The sequence below is a fragment of the Streptopelia decaocto genome, assembly GCF_964273445.1.
Source record: "Streptopelia decaocto genome assembly, chromosome: 1".
Lineage (NCBI taxonomy): Eukaryota > Metazoa > Chordata > Aves > Columbiformes > Columbidae > Streptopelia > Streptopelia decaocto.
The window spans coordinates 8,273,831-8,294,620 of NC_138663.1; the positions used below are offsets into that span (position 1 = coordinate 8,273,831).

The 20,790-nt window shown below is 44.0% G+C and overlaps 1 protein-coding gene across 4 annotated transcripts in view; it reads right to left on the reverse strand.

Annotated features, from left to right (window-relative positions):
* The window catches only part of FRMD4A (FERM domain containing 4A), a gene marked incomplete at its 3' end in the record, with an annotated part of 393,830 nt that overhangs the window by 230,076 nt on the left and 142,964 nt on the right, over nt 1-20,790 (reverse strand). For 2 of the 4 annotated variants that reach the window (XM_082064557.1, XM_082064559.1), the window contains exon 1: nt 708-900. The exons of the other annotated variants lie outside the window; for them this stretch is intronic. In XM_082064557.1, the coding sequence (XP_081920683.1) occupies nt 708-773 (66 nt within the window). In that variant the 5' untranslated portion in view covers nt 774-900. Of the gene's footprint in view, nt 1-707; nt 901-20,790 lie in introns of those variants that run through there. 4 annotated transcript variants of the gene reach the window in all.

The following is a 20,790-nucleotide window of genomic DNA, read 5'->3' on the forward strand; positions in this document are numbered from 1 at the left end:
CTTGAGACAAAAACCATCAAGTTGTGTGGGAAAAAGCAGGAATCTGTTTTGAAATGTTTTGATATTTTTAAAGAAACTTTAAAAAAGAGATTATAGGGAGAGATCCTTATCTCAGATGTGCAGAAGCAAATAATATATGGCTTCACTGAGCTTTGATGATTTCAAGGAAGCAATTCCAGATTAACACTGGCTTAAAGTGTTTGATATATCCTGGAAGAATAAACTTGATTTTCTTGGAAACAAGACTACTTTTGCTTGTTTCTTCATCTCTTACAAAAGTAACCCGATAGTCAGACTAGTAAAAGACTGTAATTTTATAGCTGCCAAAATCCTAAAGCCAAGGACACTTGATGCTAAACAATACACAGTTTAAAGCTGCAGTGAAAGAACTTCTTTTACAGGGATATTCTTCAAACTGCTTTGTCCAAAACTCTCTTCCTTTCCATGTGCTTCATCAAGATTTTAGATGATACACAAAACTAACACAGAATAGTCACACTGGAGTCACACTGTTCCAAATTTGCATATTACTGCTTGCAGAAGATGCTTTAGCTATACCACAGCACATTGATAGTGTTGGATAGACAGTTGATTACAAAATATGAAGGAATTAAGTCAGTGCAACACTTGGACATACCATTACATTTGTATGTTGCCTTCTGGATTATTAGCACCTTGCTTTAAATAGGAAATCGAAGCTTACTTACGAACACATCCATTAGTAGGTGCTCCAGCGTCACTTCAATGTCCTCTAATTTAGCTGCTAAAGTCATTGTGAAGTCAAATGTTAGCTCCGGATGGAGAAGAGCTCTCAGGAGTCCCAATCCAAACTGTCCGTGGTCAAAGCTAATTCTCAAACTGTAGCAAATGAGTTTCTCACAGCTAAAGAAAATCCGAGAAATCAAAACTTAACATCTGAGTCCAGATGATGCCTGGACTCCGTGCCGGCTGTCAGTCCTGCTTGCGGGACTGACGACTATTCCATGTGTGCAAGATGGGAGCAGAAGCTGCAATGTGCGTGCTGCTTGCCTTTCAGAGCTCCCCACTCAGAAACATGGAGCTATATCTGGGAAACCACAACAGAGGGAGGGAGAGACACACACACAGAGGGAGAGAGAGGGGAGGAATGGAATAAACTGCCTTTGACTATGACTGATATTTATAGGACTACTTGTTTTTGACTCCAGTCCATTTCTCTGTTCATTTCTGACCTTTCACAAATGGCTCAGCACACTGGAGCGTATTGTAAAACGGGGGCAGCAGGTCCCACAGAAGTTGGCTGTGACTAGTGCTGGGCCAATTCACACAAGCACAGCATCAATAGCTCTTTGTCAGAGCCTATCAGGCTCTGTGCTGTAGCTAGTGACAGAGGAGAGCACAGACGTGTAAAAAACAAGGAAACAAAAGTTGTTTGGATGCTAATTTTTTCCTAAGAGTATTAATAGATTCCCTTAGCCGCTCCCCAAGGCATCAGACTACAGTGAGTGCTGTGGTGACTGCTGAGGTTACGTATGAAGGGGAACAACCTTAAATAATCCTGCAGGGTTTGACTCTGCACACAGCCTGGCAGCCCCTATGAAATGTTCTCCCACCACTCAAACCTTCAACTTTGCAGAACCTCCATCTGGGATGCTCAGCCCTTCTCAGGGCCAGACTCTTTTACTGTATCTATGAATCATAGAATGTCTTTAGTTGGAAGGGACCCACAGGATCATTGAGTCCAACTCCTGTCCCTGCACAGGACAACCCCACAGTTCACACCGTGTGTCTGAGGGTGTTGTCCAGTCTCTTCTTGAACACTGTCAGGCCTGGGGCTGTGACACCTCCCTGGGGAGCCTGTTCCAGTGTCCAGCACCCTCTGGGTGAAGAACCTTTTCCTAATGTCCAGCCTGAACCTCCCCTGGCACATCTTCCTGCCATTCCCTTGGGTCCTGTCATTGGTCACTAAAGAGAAGAGCTCAGTGCTTTCCCCTCTTCCCCTTGTGAGGAAGCTGTAGCCGCCATGAGGTCTCCCCTCAGTCTCCTCCAGGCTGAGAGAAAACTTTTATGGAAAGTTTGAAGTATGACTCTAAGTGCTCTTTGTTCCTCCGCACATCTGCTCCTGCTTAAGTCACTGGAGAAAAGGTGACACTTCTGCTTCCTCAGCTGGTTTTGCCTATAGCTCTCACAGCACCACATGTAGCAGAAAGTACTGGTGGACCAGACCCAACTGAAGCTAAAACCAATGGGGATCCTTCAAGAATTTTGGTTAATGCTCACTGGGAACCAAATAGAAAGAAAACCAAGGTGCAAAAAGGAGAAATACTGACAGTCTTGTTATGTCCAGGAGCAGTGCCGAAGTCTCCTGCACCCTAGACAGTGCCAGGTTCACCAAACTGCCTTCCATTATGCCCACTATATTACTATGCCAAACTCTTTTTTGTTTATTTAATATGTGCCCACACAGTTTGAAATCTCAGACTGAAATCTTGCATGTGATGTATTCCAGACACTGGAAAAAAAACCCCACAAGGCTGTCCTAAAGGATTCAGAAACTGAAGACCAGTATTATTTATAAAATTGTCAGATGGATAGGGTTGATGGAGCTTAGAGGGTCCTCTAGTCATAAATTCCAACTAAATGTCCTCAGAGTTATAGCTGAAATCACATTTTCAGACATCTAGCATCAGCATCCGAACAGGAGCTGCCTCTCATGGCCGAGTTTTACTAGACAACAACATGATAGACCATTTGGGACACGATTATGATGGATAGTTTCAATACCAAAGAAGGGCACGTAATTCATTTTCCGGATGGACCAGCTCTCATTCACACAAGGCCCTGCATCAGATAATAGGTTAGCTGCTCCAGGAATAAACCCAGCACAGGAAGCTTGTGTACTGCAGAGAAAACCTGTTCATCATCCACATGCTGCCCTTTCATCAAAGCTTTGACAAAGTGTCTATCTTCACCAGTCTGAGTGGAGGGGTGTTTTAATGAGCATGGATCAAACCACAAAGAAATATATTCGGAGGGTATTACATTGGAGGCAGTGGAAACTCAGAGAGCCATAATGCATTATAATGATGCGTGAGCTGGTATGCATTGCTTACCACTACAACAGGCCACATGGGTTTCAGTGCAGACAGGATTTCACATGCTGTGCTCTTCAGAACGCGTTTGCAGAAGAAGGAAGGTCTGATTACTGGTTAGCCTTCACGTACTCTGGCATATGTGGAAATTCAGAGATCCTAGGAATCTAGCTACAAGATGGTGAAGGGTCTGGAGCACAATTCTGATGGGGAGCGGCTGAAGGAACTGAGAATGTTCAGCCTGGAGAAAAGGAGGCTGAGGGGGAGACCTTACAACTACCTGAAAAGAGGTTGTAACATGGAGGATGTTGGTCTTTTCTTCCAGATAACAACTGATAGGACAAGAGAAAATGGCTCCAAGTTGCATCAGGGGAGGTTTAGATTGGATATTGGGAAAAATTTCTTCATGGAAAGGGTTGTGAAGCATTGGAACAGGCTGCCCAGGGAAGCGGTGGAATCACCATCCCTGGAGGTGTTTAAAAGACATTTAGACGAGGTTCTTAGGGACATGGTTTAGTGCCAGAGTTAGGTTAATGGTTGGACTCAATGATCTTGAGGGTCTCTTTCGATCAAAATGATTCCATGATTCTTCAATTTCTGCAAGAGCAGACTGGCTACAAGGACACACGACTGTCTTTTTGCAGGTCTCCATCTCTGGTCCACAGCAAGCAGTGCTCAGGCTGTGTCAGTATGAGCCAACAGAGGTTCACCAGGACTGAATCATGCATTTGTCTGCCTCTAACTGATACTACTGTCCAACCCATCTGACAACAACAGCAAATTTACTGGAACCAAACATGTGATCACTTTGGCCCTCCCCACCCCATTTATTGCACAAAGGCTATGAGTCAAATACTGAAATATGAAATTAAAGATACTTTTCTGTAGGATCCCTCTGTGCAATAGCACAGGGCAACCATGTCACTTCTGGCTCTTGACTGTTCTTGTAGCTGCATTGTATTGGCCCCAGAGATAAACAACAGGACACATCTTCCAGGGTCAGAATGCAGTGTCCATGTGACAGACTCTTTGACTCCAAAACAGGCACAGTTTTGTCTTCACAAAGATGAATTTCAAGATTATTTCAAAACTGATGGAGAAAATAGTGTCAGGCACAAGAAAATGGCTTAAGGAAACACATAATGGCTCCCTTGATTCCCACACCTGGCACTAAAACCACCACATGCTCCAATAGTGACGGCAAGAAGGATGAATGGGTTCATGGATTCTCACCCAGGCTCGGCTTTACATGGTCTGGGTTTCCATCATCACAACAAAAAATAGAGAGAGTTGAGATACGCCAGCTCTTAGACTCTTGCAGTTACAATGTTCAGCTTAGCAATCCTCCTACTGATCAATATTAACTGTCTTTAGAGACAGTCAGAAGTCTGGGAAAAATGCTGTTGGTGTAAAATTTGCTTTGCTAAAGTAACTCCTGTGGAGTTTTCCTAACTGATAGACTGCAGGGTGTTTTGTACCTAAGGGTTTCTATCTTTCCATTTTTCCTACAAATTGCACTAAACCTTTCAGATTCAAAGCAAAGCACAATGGGAAAAGTTCTAAAATAAAGAAAATGTGCAGAAGATGAAAAAAAAGTCTCCTTGTTCTACTGATAACTGAAAAAAAATGGTAAAAAATACTGAGGGTAAAAACAAAAAGGTCACCAAGGTGCAGAGGGTGGTTTCACTGAACCCCTTGCAAAGCGTGGATAGCAGAAATCAGAGTCACAAAATCAGATCTAAGCAGAAGAACTTCTTCAAACGCATAAAAGCTTGGGGACCTCTGAATCTATCCCACTGACTCTCTTCTAACTCTCACTTTAACATTGCTTACCCCAGATGACCCGTGTTATGGAAATAGCCTCTCAAATACAACAAACAAGAAAGAAAATTTCCCTGAGTTCCCCAGGGATTATTCCCAAAGCCTCTGTGCATGTGTGTGTGCATTATAGGTACATAAAGAAATTAGATTGCATGTGATAATGAGAAGCTTTAACTTGGTTGATTCATTAATGCACTAAGTCCAAACACTTTCTTTGTTAAATCATTATTTCCATCTTTTCTAATTCATGAGAATTTATTATTTTGGCCTTTGCAAGCGTGAGACCTCTTCTATTTAAAGCAGAGCATCCATCTGACAACACACCAGGGTATTTGTGCAGAACAGGATGTTCTTCTCCACCCACATTTTCCCCTCACTTCCTTCCTAGTTTTCTTCTACCATTTGGGAATAAGATATCAGAAGAGAGCTGAAAAGTGGAGACTGTTGGAATATTTTTGCCAACATGAGATTTCAGCAAAATATGCTGTTTTTCAAAAGCTGAAATGTTATTTGGGGACACACGGGGTCCCAAAAGTGTTTTCTTAGTAGAGTTTCAGGGGTGAGGGTGGTTGGTGATGGTAAGAAAAAACTCAATTTGCAAAAGCTGGCTTACAAAGGCAGGGGTGTAAAACCAGAGCACACAGTTTAGTGGGTGAAATAAAAGTTGACAAGAAAGGGTTAATGAACAGATCTGGGCCTAATTACTCCCAGGGTGCTACGTTTGGGCTAGTCTAGCTTGCAAAGATGGGAGCTGAGGAGTCTGGGAAGAAGAACAGGCAGATTATTCCTGCATGAAGCAAAAAGCATGTCTGGGTTGTGGAACCCACCAGAAAAGGGACCCCAAGTGACCTCCACTGGTTTAGCCAAGGGGTCAAGTCCTCAGTAATTCTGGATTATGCATGACATGCATGACAAATACGGGTGAGAGCCCATTTGGACAAGGGCTTTTGCCAGCCCACAAGCATAGAATGGGATAGCAACTCAGTTGTCACAGGCTAGGATGTGTTTCCACCCAACTAATAGCAAACTTTTATGAACTTCTCTGCTTTAAATAATCAAAGTGAGGATTTGAAGATGAGTGACTTTGGTCTCCTACGCAGGTTTTTCTATGTTGTCTCCTCTTCAGAGCAAATAATAGGTCTGCTGCAACAAGATGTGGAACTGTTTCCTTTGGGGGAGGAAATGGCCTCAAGTTGTGCCAGGGAAGGTTCAGATTGGATATTAGGAAACATTTATTCATGGGAAGGGTTGTGAAGCACTGGAACAGGCTGCCCAGGGCAGTGGTGGAGTGGGCTCGATGATCTTGAGGGTCTCTTCCAACCAAAATGATTCTATGATTCTATGGTTTAGAGGTGGATTTGGCAGTGTTAGGTTATTGGTTGGATTCAATGATCTTAAAGGTCTTTTCCAACAAAAACAATTGTATTGTGTTGTATTCTATGAAGGCATCTAGCTATGACACAAGATCTCCAGAGAAGGAGTCCTGCAAACCTTGAGTCTGTGCAAAAAAGGCAAGAGGAAATGGCCTTTTGGTTTTCTCTGGGGATCTGGGCAAGGACATGCACTGCTCTACCTATTCATAGGCAACCTGAGAAAGGAGGTGAATAGCGAGGGAGCACCGTTTGCAGGTGACACCATGGTATTCAGGGTAGTGAGAACTAGGGCCTGCAGAAAAGATAAGACTAAGTGCATGAACAATAAAACAGCAAATTAATTTTAATGTAGCCAAATGTGAAATAATGTTCATGGCAGGAAAAATGTTCTGAACTTCACATATAAAATTATGGGCTCTGGACTCACTCAGGAGTAAGATATTTGGATTGCAATAGTTCTATGAAATGTCAGTTCATTGCTCAGTACTGGTGGAATAAGCAAAGAAAATATTAACCATTACTAAGGGGCAAGGAAAAGAGAATATTGATATGCCACTGAATCAAACTAGGCTTCACTTACATCTTGAATACTATCTTCTGATCTCTTTATCTCCTGAAAAGATACAGAGATGAGGGACAGGATTCAAGGAAAGGCAGCAAAGATGATTAAATGTGAAAAAAAAAACCAAAACAACCCTCCTATAAAAATTACTTAGTAAGCAAAGTGGACTCTTCAGTCTGGAAAAAGAAATCCTATAGGAGAGATTACGGAGATCTGCAGAACGATGGTGAGTGACACAGAGTGAAAAGGAATTGACTGTTCACTGTTTTGCCCAATACAAGAATAAGGGTACATCAAAAGAAGCTGGCAGGAGCCACGCTTGGAACAAATTTAAGGAAGCAATTCAAATACAGATGCTAGCCGATCTGCAGCACTCCTTGCCAAAGGATGGTAAGGGTGTAAAATTGTACCTGTATTCAGAAAAAGACTGGAAAAATTACAGCATGATAAATCCATAGAGGGATACTCGATATCTAGAGGCCACATCCAACAAAGAGGTCCCTGAATTGAAAACATGTGGAAGGTGGGAGAATATCCAAGGAAAGTCTCATGTATGTTTTCCACTCTTCCCTCTGCATCACTTGTAACCACTGCTGGAGATGGGACACTGCACGGACCTTTGCTCTGACCCAGTGAAACTGCTCTTAAGTTTCAGTTCCATAAGAAAAGCTGTCCCCAATTTTTAATGAATTTCCCTAAGTGCCTAAGCCAGTTTCAGGCTCTGCAAAACAAAGTTCTCCATGAAGTACTTTGACCCCTTAAAGAAAGAAATGTCAGAGACTCCATGAAGTCACCAGACCTTTAGATGTTACTGCTAGGCTTGCATGGAAGGTATGTGCAAGCTGAAGCCATGGAAGCAGTATGACACCAGTTGCTGATCAATGGCCTAAGCAACCTATAGCCCTGAACAGAAGCTACCTGAATCTCTCACAGCAGGTATACTTTATTATTATTATTTCACAGAATCACAGAATGATTTGGGTTGGAAAGAACCTCTTGAGATCATCTAGTCCAAACCATCTGCTAAAATACATTCACACAGAGCACACAGGAATGTGTCCAGGTGAGTTTTGAATGTCTCCGGAGACGGAGACTCCACAACCTCTCTGGGCAGCCTGTTCCAGGGCTCTGGAACCCTCAAAGAAGTTTCTCCTCACACTCAGATGGAACATCCTGTACTTGAGTCTGTGCCTGTTGCCCCTCATCCTATAATTGAGCACCACTGAAAAGAGTCTGGTCCATCCTCTTGACACCCACCCTTGAGATATTTACAAACATTGATGAGATCCCCTCTCAGCTTCTCTTCTCCAGGCTGAACAACCCCAGCTCTCTCAGTCTTTCCTCATGAGAAAGATGCTCCAGACCCTTAATCACAGCTCTCTGTTGGATTCCCTCCAGTAATTCCTTGTCCTTCTTAAACTGGGGAGCCCAGAACTAGACACGGTACTCCAGTACAAATTTAATAAGAGGATTTATGCATGTTTGTTTCCCTCTATTTGTAAGTCTTGCCTTCATCCCAAAATGATCACCCCATGGAGTGGCAGCTACTTTGACCTGTAACTGTACTGCTGCTGGCAAAAGATGATGTGCAAGACCATCCTTGGAGAAAGGGGCTGAGCAGGCACGATGGCATCCCCAGTTAAAAACGTGCCTTTCCTCCCCATCCTAAACTGTGTGGGCAAAGCCTGCAGGTACACAGTGCACTGCCGGGCAAGGCTACAAGAAGTCTGAGGGCTGCTCAACGGGCCAGCTGAGATGCCATGTATCCGTCCATCCCCCCGCTGGCAATGGGATGGAGAAGCCATTGCTGGCAGCTGACAGACTTGCCAGTCTGGGGCTGGCCTGTGCCGCCAGATGAAGAATGAGCGTAGGAGTCCCATTCCTGACCTCTCGCCTGCAGTGGGATTGACATAGCTCCATAATGGAGAAAAAATGCCGCTTACACACGACAACAAGATAAACGTTTTTATAAGAAAGTTCCCAGATGGGAAACATCAGCAGCCCCGAGGTATTACGAAGAAGGAAAGAGATGACTGGAGTCGCTCTACCCTGGCAGGTTTAGCATCAAGCTCAACCCAGCATTTTTACAGCCTTTAACAGGGACATTTCTGTTTGTTTTATGAAGCGAGCTTAGCATCAGCAAAACGGAGCCCCGGCTCATCCTGCCTCTAAAGAGTCCCAGATGTTGTGGAGCGCTCAGCTTTCAAGTTTAAAAATTGTGGCAATAATTTCTGTTTTATTGTGACTATATTAAACCAAAATCTCATCTCCTCCCTGGACATAGTAGCTGCTGTCTTTTTTCACTGTCCCCATTGCATTACTTTCTCCTCATGGGTGGTCCCTCTTTCCCTGGTGGCCTCACACTGTTCTCTGTAACTACGAACATAGTTGTATTTTCATGATTTAACTGTGTGCCATGAAAGCCATCTTTTGTCTAGAAGGCATCTGTCTCTTGTCCTTCTCACATACACTCTCATTTAAAAGCTGCTCTGGAAAAGGGAGTGGAAACTTCAAGTTTTCTTTCTTCCAGACTTCCCTCGGAGCCAAACAAGCCACCCAAGGATGGAGGAGACATTTTGTCTTTGCCACAGGCAAGGTGAGTGGGTGATGCTCAGATGGGTCTTGGCTTTTTCAGATGTGGAGAGAGGGCTGTGATCATGGACAACATGAAGAACCAGGAGAACATGAAGAAAACAATAGTTCTTTGACCTGGTTAGCCTATCCATACCCCAATCTGCCTCCCATGGCAGCAATCTCTGCAACACCATTCACCTACCCAAATCACAGCAATAGATTGTTTCTTTTTTTTTAAAATTAACAAAAACCCTCATTTTTTTCCTAATCCTATTTGCCACGATTCAACAACCAACTGATTTCTCTCCTCACTTTCTCAAACTATCATCTGTTTATCTTTGGGGTCTCCCATCCCTCAAGGTGACCTATTGGTGATACCATTTCCCAGGGAGATGACTGTGCTGTGCTCCTGCTTGAAGATGTCCAGATGTCCCTGAGCCACATGAACCTATTATTTATCTTGCTGGTAGGGATCCCTCTTCAGCTTCCCTCCTTGATGTAGCAAATCAGCTGCATTATTAAAATGATTAAAAATAGACTGAGCTTGCCTGAGTCTGCATCTATAATGGATCAATTGCTTTTCATACATTTTTGGCTCCCTACAGTGCTGCTTTGTCACGTCACTTTCGCTCATTTGGGTGAGATCTTGAAATAATAGGCACATTCAGGAGATATAAATATAGCTGTTTATTGCCTTAAAATGGGTCTGAAGACAAATCACAGTCCCAGCTTCAGGTATTTGGAAGTTAAATCTTCCTCCTCTGTCCTTTTCCTTTTGGACCTGGATCAAACACTTGACTTTGCAGCTTGGGGGCTGCTTTATTTTAAGCTATAGGCACTAGTTCTACTGCACAAAATTCATACATTCATAGGGCCTTGATTTACACAGCTCTTAGTGCTAGCCTGGATTTGATTCCAGTAAGAGTGCAGAGTTAACATTGAAAGGCTGCAGCACAGTGAAATAAAAATAAATGCACTGCATTGTGTAGCTTAACAGGGTGCTAATTTCTTGGGGGTGCATAAATAGGAGGCACAGAGCACATCTGTTTGCTGGCATTGGGTCGGGAAAGAGCAGGGGAAATTTGGAGCTCTGTCACAGGGACAGGCTGAACTTTGTTCCCATGTCTTGCAGCACTGCACAAAGTCTCCTCTGTAGAGTAGCCAGTTAATTAAAAATGATATTTACAGTCCCCTGGTGATGCATGCCCGTAATTCTGCTATTAGGCTTTCTGGCAAAGCAAGGGGGTTGGGGGCCCAGTGATGCAAACATGAGTCCTTATCCTTGGTGCTACTCCATCCTCGGCTGGAGTCCACGTAAGAGGGGCTTTAGGCAGGCAAGCCTCTCTCCATCACACTGTGTTTGCTGAAGGGTTTTATTGCCCAGGTCTTCTGCAGTGAACATGGGACACCGTCTTCACCTTGCTCTAAGATTCCCAGGTATTTTGCAAGCAGAAGTGAATTAACTTGCCTGATGTGGCGGGTGCAATGGTCTCAGCTTGCGTTGTCACTTACTCATAGTGAGATACATAGAGGCACGGAGGAATTCAATACACCTAAATGTACCAAAACAATGTCCTGTACTCGACCCGGCAGACTTCACATCCTCTTGCATCCTTCCTCCTTTAGCTCACATCCAACACAGCCCACAGATGTTATCATCGGGCAAAGACAGGGTATTTCCCTGGCCCTTCCTGTAAGGCTGGGCATTTAGAAACATTTGCAAGATTTCCTGCTGTGTGACACACAGGCTTTTAGCTCACAGAGCTTGATGACTCATGAAGAAGCAATGTCCTGAAGATTTAAAATATGTGCATGATAAAATACTGTGGAAGTGACAAGGGATGGAGATGGCAGGGAGATTTGCAGTGATTTTAACCCTGTATTTAGGTGACTGTTCTATACATAGTGAGAAAGAGGGAGAAGTTTCTCCAGAGGCAGGTGGGAGCAGAAAGCTGCACACCTCTACTGACCACAAATGGGGATTAGGGAGGACGTTTTTCCAACCTGCTCCCAACCCACCACTCTCAGCAGCACCTGTGGGCTCCCACTTGCTCTTTTAACTTGAATTTGAAGAGACTTAATGTAATGCAGCAACCTCTCATTTAACCTGACTGGAGGGCATCCCAGAGGTCTCCATCTTTCAGGGAAGAGGTCTCTACCTTCCCGTCCCACTCTATCCTCCTCCATCCTCCATCTTCAAAAGATTTCAGTTTGGGGAAACTCCTACAGAAGTCCATAATGGAATTTTCTCCCACCACCGCTGCCCCATCCAAGCCCTCTGCACCCCCCAGCCGTCGCTTCCATCCCGGCACAAGCATCTCACCTTGGGCAGGGGCGAGCAGACCCGGAGCTCGGCCGGCACCCGCGAGGGTCTGCAGAGCCGCGGCAGCTTGCGCCTCATTCTCGCATATTTTTTCATATCCTTATGTTGTGTAAAAATAAATCTCCTCTTACGGTGCGTATCCAGCTCCTGACGGCGTCTATTAATAGATGTTAATATGTCCTGCAAGTATGCTGCAGTGAGTTGTTATAAGCTTGGTAAGAAGGAGTTTCAGTACTTGAATGTTTAGCTGAAATTATATGCACAAAGGCTCTATCCTGGTACCACTGAAAATAATAACAAAAATCTCTTTAACATTTTATTACCAAGCCTTTCCCTCTATTCCTTTTTACACATTCCCAGTCAGTTAAAAAAGGACAGCGCACGCTCATGGAAAAAAGATGATGAAAGCTAGAGAAACTCCTTGACATACTCCTGCGGCTTCATGTATTTCACTTTGAATTAGGATGCCAAACCAGAAGAATGACACTGCAGACTTCCGAGGCATTAAAAAAACATGAATCAGACCTCAGTACGATTTTATTTGCTAAAAAAAAAAACGGCTCCAAGTATGTAACTCAAAAAAGAAAATACTGTTTGGGATCTCACTCATTGCCCTGTAGTTTTGTTACACTTTGCTGTATCATCTGTTTTCTGACCAGGTCAGGTGTCACAAGATAAGCACTTGGTTGGAGGAGTCAAGGATCTAGGAAGGATTCAGGGAGTGTGAGACTTCTGGGGGATGCCATTCTCCATGACCTGACACCCGGTCCCCCTACATTCATTCCACCCATACTGAGCTCCCTACAGGAGGGATGTCTTGGCTAACACGGGCCTCACTTGGCTGCCAATGGTCAAAGAAGACCAACATGCACTTCCAAAAAAAAGGACATTCATGCCACTGGCCTTCAGACTTTCCCTCCACTGATTCCTGGAGGCACCATCAGCAGCTCCGTGGGATGAACCTCCTCCTCAAGGCCTGGCAAGGTCCAGCAGCAAGAGGGAGATGGGAACGACAACCTTGGTTCACTCAGCCACTTCACACTCATAGAATCACAGAATCACAGAATACCATGTTGGGAGGAAGTTCAAGGATAATCTGGTCCAACATTTCATGACAAGAGCACCGTCTACACAAGATGGCCCAGCAGCCTGTCCAGCTGAATCTTAAAAGTGCCCAATGTTGGAGAATCCACCACTTCCCTGGGGAGATTATTCTAATGTCTGATTGTTCTCATCGTGAAAAATTTCCCTGTTGTGTCCCAAAAGAGTAACTTGCACCCATTACCACTTGTCTTTTCCATGTGACTCCTTGTGAAAAGGGAGTCTCCAGCTTCTTTCTAGCCACACTTTAAATACTGTGATTGTTCTCACTGTAAAAAATTGGTTTCTTATACCGTGATGAAACCTCTCAGTGCAATTTGTACACTTTACCCCTTTTCTTTCCCATGTGGCTCCCTGTGAAAAGAGACTCTAAATCCTCTTTGTAGCTGCCCTATAAGTACTGGAATACTGTGATGAGATCCCCCCTAAGTCTTCTCTTCTTCAGAGAGAAGGGACTTAACTCCTCCAGGGATTCTGCAAAACTCCTGTGTTCACAGCATCTCCTGCTAGACATATCATGTTTATACAGGATCTCCTGCCACTGCAGGTAGTCCTAGGAATGAAGTTTAGTTTAGGGACAACCAGAGGGCATCTTCCTGTACCCCTATCATAGAATAATTTGGTTTGGAAGGGGCCTTCAAAGCTCATCTAGTCCAACTGTCCTGCCATGAGCAGGGACATCTTCACCCAGATCAGGTTGCTCAGAGCCCCATCCAGCCTGGCCTGGGATGTCTCCAGGGATGGTTCATCCACCACCTCTCTGGGCAACCTGGGCCAGGGTTTCACCACCCTCAGTGTAAAACATTTCCTCCTCATGTCCAGCCTAAATAACCCCTCTTCTAGTTTAAAACCATCACCCCTTGTCCTATCACAACAGGCCCTGCTAAAAAGTCTGTCCCCATCTTTTTTACAGCCCCCAACCCATAAACACTCTGTTCCAACAAATAAGGCTGGAAGCCATGGCAGGAGGTACCAAAGTGTTTCCAATGCTCCTACACAACCATAAGACGCATTAGCCAAATTTCCATGATGGTTCCAGGTAAAGGCACAACACCCCTGACAAGAGGATCTGGGGAAATGACATTTTGATCCCAAGTCTGGAGTGTGGCTGGTCTCTGAAGGTGTGATCAGATCACACAAGTCAGGCACCGGGGAGACCATAACACCTCAAGCAGTGGCATTGCACCCTGCCTTATATGCTCTCCGTACCCCAGCACCACCCCCAAAGCAGACTGACCCCCAGGGCCAAATGGCTGACCAAAGAGAAATGCATTTCTCCCTGTTTCAGAAACCGAAGCCTGGCTTCCCACGACATAAAAACAGCTTGAACAGGACATGGGCTCCTCTATCACAGTGCTTTGCTAAAACGATCAGTGGCAATTCTGCCTCATACGGCAGCGATGGAATAGAGATGAGAAATCTGTCACTGATTATGGTCCATTACATCCTCACAAGATTGCCTGTGCTGCCTGCAGAGTCAATGTTCTTGCTTTGGTTTGTAAAGAATTTTAGGTAAAACAGACAGCCAACATCTCTGTTGGCAGCAGCCTGGTACTCCAGGTTTGATCCTTTCCCAGCTCTGCCCTGTGAATGTACAAAGGTGTAGGGGTCACAGAAATCACAACTTTTCTGAGTTAAAAAGGCATTTCTCAGGAAAATACCTGTTAAAAACACATTATATTTGCTGCCTATATTCCTTAGCAGGAACCTTACTGCAAAAACAGGCTCTAGTACATACAGTGGTGGGACCCAAATGCTATGGATCTGTGGGTGCCTGCTGGGGATGTAAATGATGTTGGGAGAATAGAGCACGACTGAGTCCAGAGGTGCCAATACACGAGGACTGCAATGGCTATGTGCATGGTGGGACTTGCACAAGCAACACAAGCCAATTCCCACCTCTGAAGAGCATCTCTGAAGCAGGACAGTCTGAAAATTCTCCATGACAAGTGCTGGGAAGCAAAACAGTTGTAGAGAATCTATTGCTTATGCTGTGGGAACTCACAATCCTCAATAAATTTTCTTCCTGATGACAGAAAACACAAAAAGGCCTCGGCTGCTGCCTCTTCCTCCTGGCTCCTTACTTCAAATAGCCTCTGGGAACTCAGCAGGTTGGATGTCACCTGTTTCTCAGCAGCTTTCTACCTGTCCTTCCCTTGTTTCTCACATGAAGCAGCACTCAGCTACCTGCTACGACATGCCCGAAATATCCCGCTGAGGCTTTCTGCCCCAAATCCCCATGCCCACAGCACACCTGCTTGCTTTGCCTCCCTCTCTCTCAAAGTCAGCCAGCAGCCCAAGAAAAAGCCTGTTCTCTCCTCGGTGAGTTCAATGGGGGACAAATGGAAAGCTCTTGCAGGGATGCTGGAGATAAAGCTAATGGTCACGCCGGGGAGTGACAGGTTTTGCTCCCATGGGTTGCTCTGACAGATCCATCAGCAGGCACTTAGCTGTAAAACCCCAAGACCTCTGCAAGGGAATCCCTGTCCTGCTTCTCTGTTTATGTTGCTCTGAACTGCCAACTTAATGCAAGAGCAAAAAAAAAAAAAAAAAGGCAAGGTAATGGGCCTCTTTAAAGGGGTTTTAGGCACTTAGTGGGAAGCAGGAAGCCAGGGCCTGTATAATTAAATTGCTAATCTCTCATCAGATCTGGCAGGCTATGTACTCTTCTTAAAAACAGCTTTAAGCCCCACAGCAATTTTTGTTTCAGCTCTAGGTAGAAGACAGGATCCTTAATTCCTTCAGCCCCAAAATGCTTCTAACAGTGCTATGCACTTCATTAGAGAGCTGCACTCTAGCAAAGCCCAGATGCTAGAAAGCATCAATATGACACTCTTCCTCCTTAAAAATGAGATTATTAATGAGGTGAAGTTGCTTATGCTCTCTGCTGAGACATAGCCTCTCCTGAGGCTTCTCTCTCAGCAATGGTCTATCACATTGTCTTTCCTCTTTCCATATCTAAGAAGTCACTCACATCAGGGATCCCACCACAGAATTACCAAACTCAGATGATGTGCCAGGGAAGAGTCAGGTTGGACATTAGGAAAAGGTTCTTCACCCAGAGGGTGCTGGACACTGGAACAGGCTCCCCAGGGAGGTGTCACGGCCCCAAGCCTGAAAATATTCAAGAGGTGATTGGACAACACCCTCAGATACATGGTGTGAATTTTGGGCTTGTCCTGTGCAGGGGCAGGAGCTGGACTCGATGATCCTTGTTGGTCCCTTCCAATACAGGACATTCTATGATTCAGCAGACCAGTTCCAAGGTGTGAGGTATCAGGCACTTACAGAAGGGTTTTCTTGCTGTCTCTATATCTTTGCACATGTTCTACACTGTAAAATGAGTAGCAAGCCCAAAATGTCCTGCTGGCTAATCCAAAGCAATGGAGAAGGTGAATTTTGGAGCTGAATAAACTCATACATCACTTGTTGGTACATTCCTCCTCCTACAGCAACCAGATATAACATATGGATAGAGAACACTTGCAGACTACTCTCATTTTGCTGCAGATAGGATGGGATATTTGGGTTTATTCTTGACTCTATGGAAAGCAGTCAAAACAAAATGAAAAAAATTCCCATTCTTTTAATCATCCTGGCTGTGTACCTTCGTGTCTATATTTCCCTACATCTTTTTCTCACCTGCCTGTAGGTCAGGAGGGAGAGTGTGTCCCGAGGACCGCTGTCTCGCATTGCTTGGAGCTGCTCACCAGCTCAGGTCTGAGCCCCTAAGAGCAGCTTTGCTCTGGGAGATGCATCATCCCCCAAAATGAAAGCAAGAGGCAGCAGTGAGGGGGAACTGGGGCACAAGTATGGGAGGGAAAAGCAGCCTGGAAATCAAGGCACTTGGCACTGTCAAGGGATCAAATCCCCAATACTTGTATATGGGCACGTCTCCACTGATACTGATGGGTATGAAGGGCAATAAGTTCAAGTGTGTGAAAATCCCACTTAATGTCAGTAGCAGATGGTTGCAGCTGTGGTAAACCTGCTCAGCACATCTGAACCCCCAAGGACAGGATCTGGGCTGGGTTTGGCATTTTTACCTCTACTGGGCTGGCCCTGGTTGTGGATGATGCGAGACACAAAGAGCATTTAGCCCTCAGGAAAGAAAATCACCTGTTTGCTCTTCCAAACACATTTCTGTTCACAGACATTAAAATATATGGTCTGCTTCATTTCAAATGGATGTTTACATGTGCTCTGACTCAAGCAGCTAAGACATGCAAATTTTATATATGTCACAGCAGCAGTCACCTGTCACTGGCTAAAACAGCGCTAAATATTACAGTTTTTCCCTCAAAAAGGGAGATGCACTCCAAGAGCCGAAGGTATCGTGGCTTAACAGATTACTAGTCATCATGTTGAGGTGAAGATGTTTGCATGCTTCCAGCACATTATAATGTAACATAAACCATATTAACTTAAATGAGTGGTAATAACTTGCTAATCTGTGCTAATTCAGTCACTTGCAAGCCTGTCTGCAGACCTCTTTGTTTATGTGACCGATCTCAGTAGGATGAGGGAATGAGCAGACATTCAGAAACAAGGACCATTTCCCTTTGTAGATCACCTAGAAAAAATATATTTCTCCTGTTCTTAAATAAATAAATTGAACGGGAGTTTTGTTGTCAAAATGGGAGACAAATGTGTGCCCCAGCAGCCAAGTGGGCAGAGGGCTGAGCAGATGGAGGAGAAGCACGGTTCTCCCACTTCTCTAGGACACACTTTGCCACTCGCTTCTCACCTATTGCAACCTGTTAATTTTTCTTGTTCTGTCTCTGTTTTTCAGCTATTGTCTCCTCAAGTTGGAAAAGTCTTATTTTTTTCCATTCTAGTTTGAGAGGCAACTTTGAAAAATGAGATGAGATGGGCAGCATGCAGGATTACTGAAGAAAGCCTTTCTCCACTAGTTTTAGAAACCCAGCTTCTGAGAACAACACATGAGCACAGGGAAATGAATGAGAAGCACACCCAAACTGTGGATGTGGTTGCCAACTCTGAGTTATTTTGACTCTGTCATGTATACTTGTACCGATCAATGTAAATACTGAGAATCCATGCTTCCTAAGGGCCTCTTTGGGAGCTGTGACCACTAAGCACATCACAGACCGAGGTAGCTTCTGGTCTACATGGTTTCTAAGAAAAAACAAGATCTGTGGCTTCTCCTAAAAGGTTTGTAGGCTTTTGTGATTTGTGAATCCCAGAGATGTGACATTTCTGTGTCCAGAAATGCATGTCTAGAAGAGTCTATTTGAACTGGCTTATTATTTTCTTAACTCACACATTTCTTCCACTCAGCCAGCTGAATACGATTTATTTTAATTCCCTCCTCTGCTCAGTCCTGGCACTGGGCACAGTCCAATGCCTGCTGTGTGACATATCAAAGGTATCTATACTTCAGTGTTGGGCAAGGGGAGTGTATCCTCAGTGACCGATGTAGCAACCCACATCAAGATTTAACCACAGGCTCTCTATAGAGGTAGCAAACAATTTCTTATGCAGAGGGACTACATAGATAAGGAGCATTCAGGCTGGGGAAGATGACAGAGGGAAGATATGATCAAAGCATATGAAATTGTGAAGGACACAGAGATAGTGCATAGAGAAGGATTATTATTTTTTAAAAATTATTTTATTCATTTCAGTGTTATAACACTGGGACTAAGGACTATGCAATGACATGATGAGGCTGCAGATTTAGAACAACGTTCTTGTTTGCATAGTGCATGGTGAAAGTAGGGAAAGTGTCACCAGCAGGTGCAGGAGAGGCCAAAAGTGTAAGTGGGTTGGAAATATAATTAGGCAAATTAATATAGGAAATGTCCGTAAAGGGTTCTTAAACATGAAGTCAGGAAGTGGCTGAACTAGTGACTCTTGGGCAGTGGGAGGATGTGCTGTGGAACTGCATCTCTAGACTTGCCTTGTTTGACCCTTCTCCTCAGTATTTGTGTCTGGCTGCTGTTGGAGGCTGGGTTTTGGGGCAGATGAACCTTGGCTTGACCTGACAGAACTGTAATATTATGTCATGGGCCACATTATCTCAGACAGTCCTCCCAAGTGTGATTCAGAGCAGGAGTGTGATGCAGCTTTGCCTTCCCTCCAGCACAATGCAGGGACATCACAGTCTACTTAAGCACACACGTTAGACACCTGAAGTTGCTTAGTGTAAATGTCCCCTTTTCTGACTATGATTTGGAAAAAGCAATAGCAAGTTTCTAAACCCCACTGCTTTTAAGAGGACTTACATACGCTTAATCTGCTTATATGTTTTCAATAATCTCTCCAGGCACCACCATGAAACCTCTGTGAACATCAGGCCTAGATTGATTTCTTCCTTTTTATCTTCTGACACTCAGATAATACTTGCAAAATGCCTTGCGACCCACAGATAGAAGTTATAGTTTCTCCACACTTTGCAGCCATTATTAATGAGGCTTTTCAAGTGTTAGATTGCCTGGAAAAGGCATATTTTGTCTGTTTGCAAGAATTATTTAGGCAAGTTTTCTTCCCACGGGTTACAGACAGCAAATGCATTTGGTGCACCAAGACCCACTGGTGTTACCTCCATCAATCTCTGACTTTTAAAGCTGATTCTTACGCCTCTTACCTTCCCCACCTTATACAAGCAAGTTGAGAAAAGAGGAGCTTTCAAGCTTGGCTGGGCACATTGCATGTAACTATGCCAGGCTCCAAACAGAACCGTGAGCACTAGAAACATAAATCAGGTCTGTAACGTGAGGCCACTGGAGGAGAACTCTATTTTATGTACTTGACCTGCATCCAGGGTTCATTTCAACATGACCCTGGTGTAACTCACTTTATCAGCTGTAAAGACAAGCTCACCAGCTGTACATTATGTTCACACTCCGAAGCCACTGGGAAAAGCAAGGAAAGCCCTAGAACAGACCTATGGGAACAGACTAAGAAAGTCTCTTCTAAATCTTTTGCTTTCCCTGCTATAAAGCTGAGAGAATTTAGGTGGGATGGACCTCAAATAAAATAATTCATTTAATTTGGGGGGTATGCTTTTCCAAATAAAGCAATAAAATCAATCTGAATTCTAAGACGAAGAGTTTTCTTAAGTGAGTGATTTAAATGTTTCATGTTGAAATGTTAAAACAGAGGTTTTCTGATTCATCAAGAAAAAGAAAGAGTCCCCCTTTTTGTAGCAGGAAACATTAGTTGAATTCAGTCTGCGTCTGTGAATAGTTTCAGCCAGCCTGTAACTATATTTATTAGCAAATAAACTCTTCATCTGAAAAATGTTATCTAGTTCTACTGCAAATGTTCTTCCCATTGCTTAAAAATATCCTATTTATAGACAAAGCTATTGTTAAGTGTAGATTTAAGCTGTTGTGCTTCATTGTCTGGCACAGTATCTCCTTGGGAAAGCAAACCAATTAAACTATTCTATTTTGGAGCCTCAGTGCCTGTTTGTGCAGTTATTATGTCATATAAGGGAGTACAGTCTTACAGTCTTTGACAGATATGACTGCACTTCTTATAAGCGAATGCCTTGTTTTCAGTAGCTTTGAGGTATAAGTGGTCACAACACAGCTTAGGAAGGCAGGCACAGCTGAGATCAATGAAGCATCATGTATCCAGGTCTGTCAACCCTCTGTTTAAAAAGCTCCCCAAAAAACCTGCCAGGCAGTAAAATAAAAGCACTATTCCTAAGCCCTGTTAGTAAGAGGTTGAATAGGGAATTATGTCCTTTTTAAACTTTTCATTAGACAGCCAAAAAAAGAGAAAAAAGCGAAATGAATGGACGGGGGGAAAAAAAAAGAAGCATTAAAAGCTGCTGCTTGTATCCATGATGCTTTTCATTATTTTGAGGATCTTCTAAAAGCCCGATTGCTGGCTTTGGCTTTTGAAGTTTCCTCTCTCTTTGTGAAATAGGTACAGCACAGATAAAATGAATCACACCTGTCTTGCCAAGGTGTCTGGGCCTTCTGTTGTGGG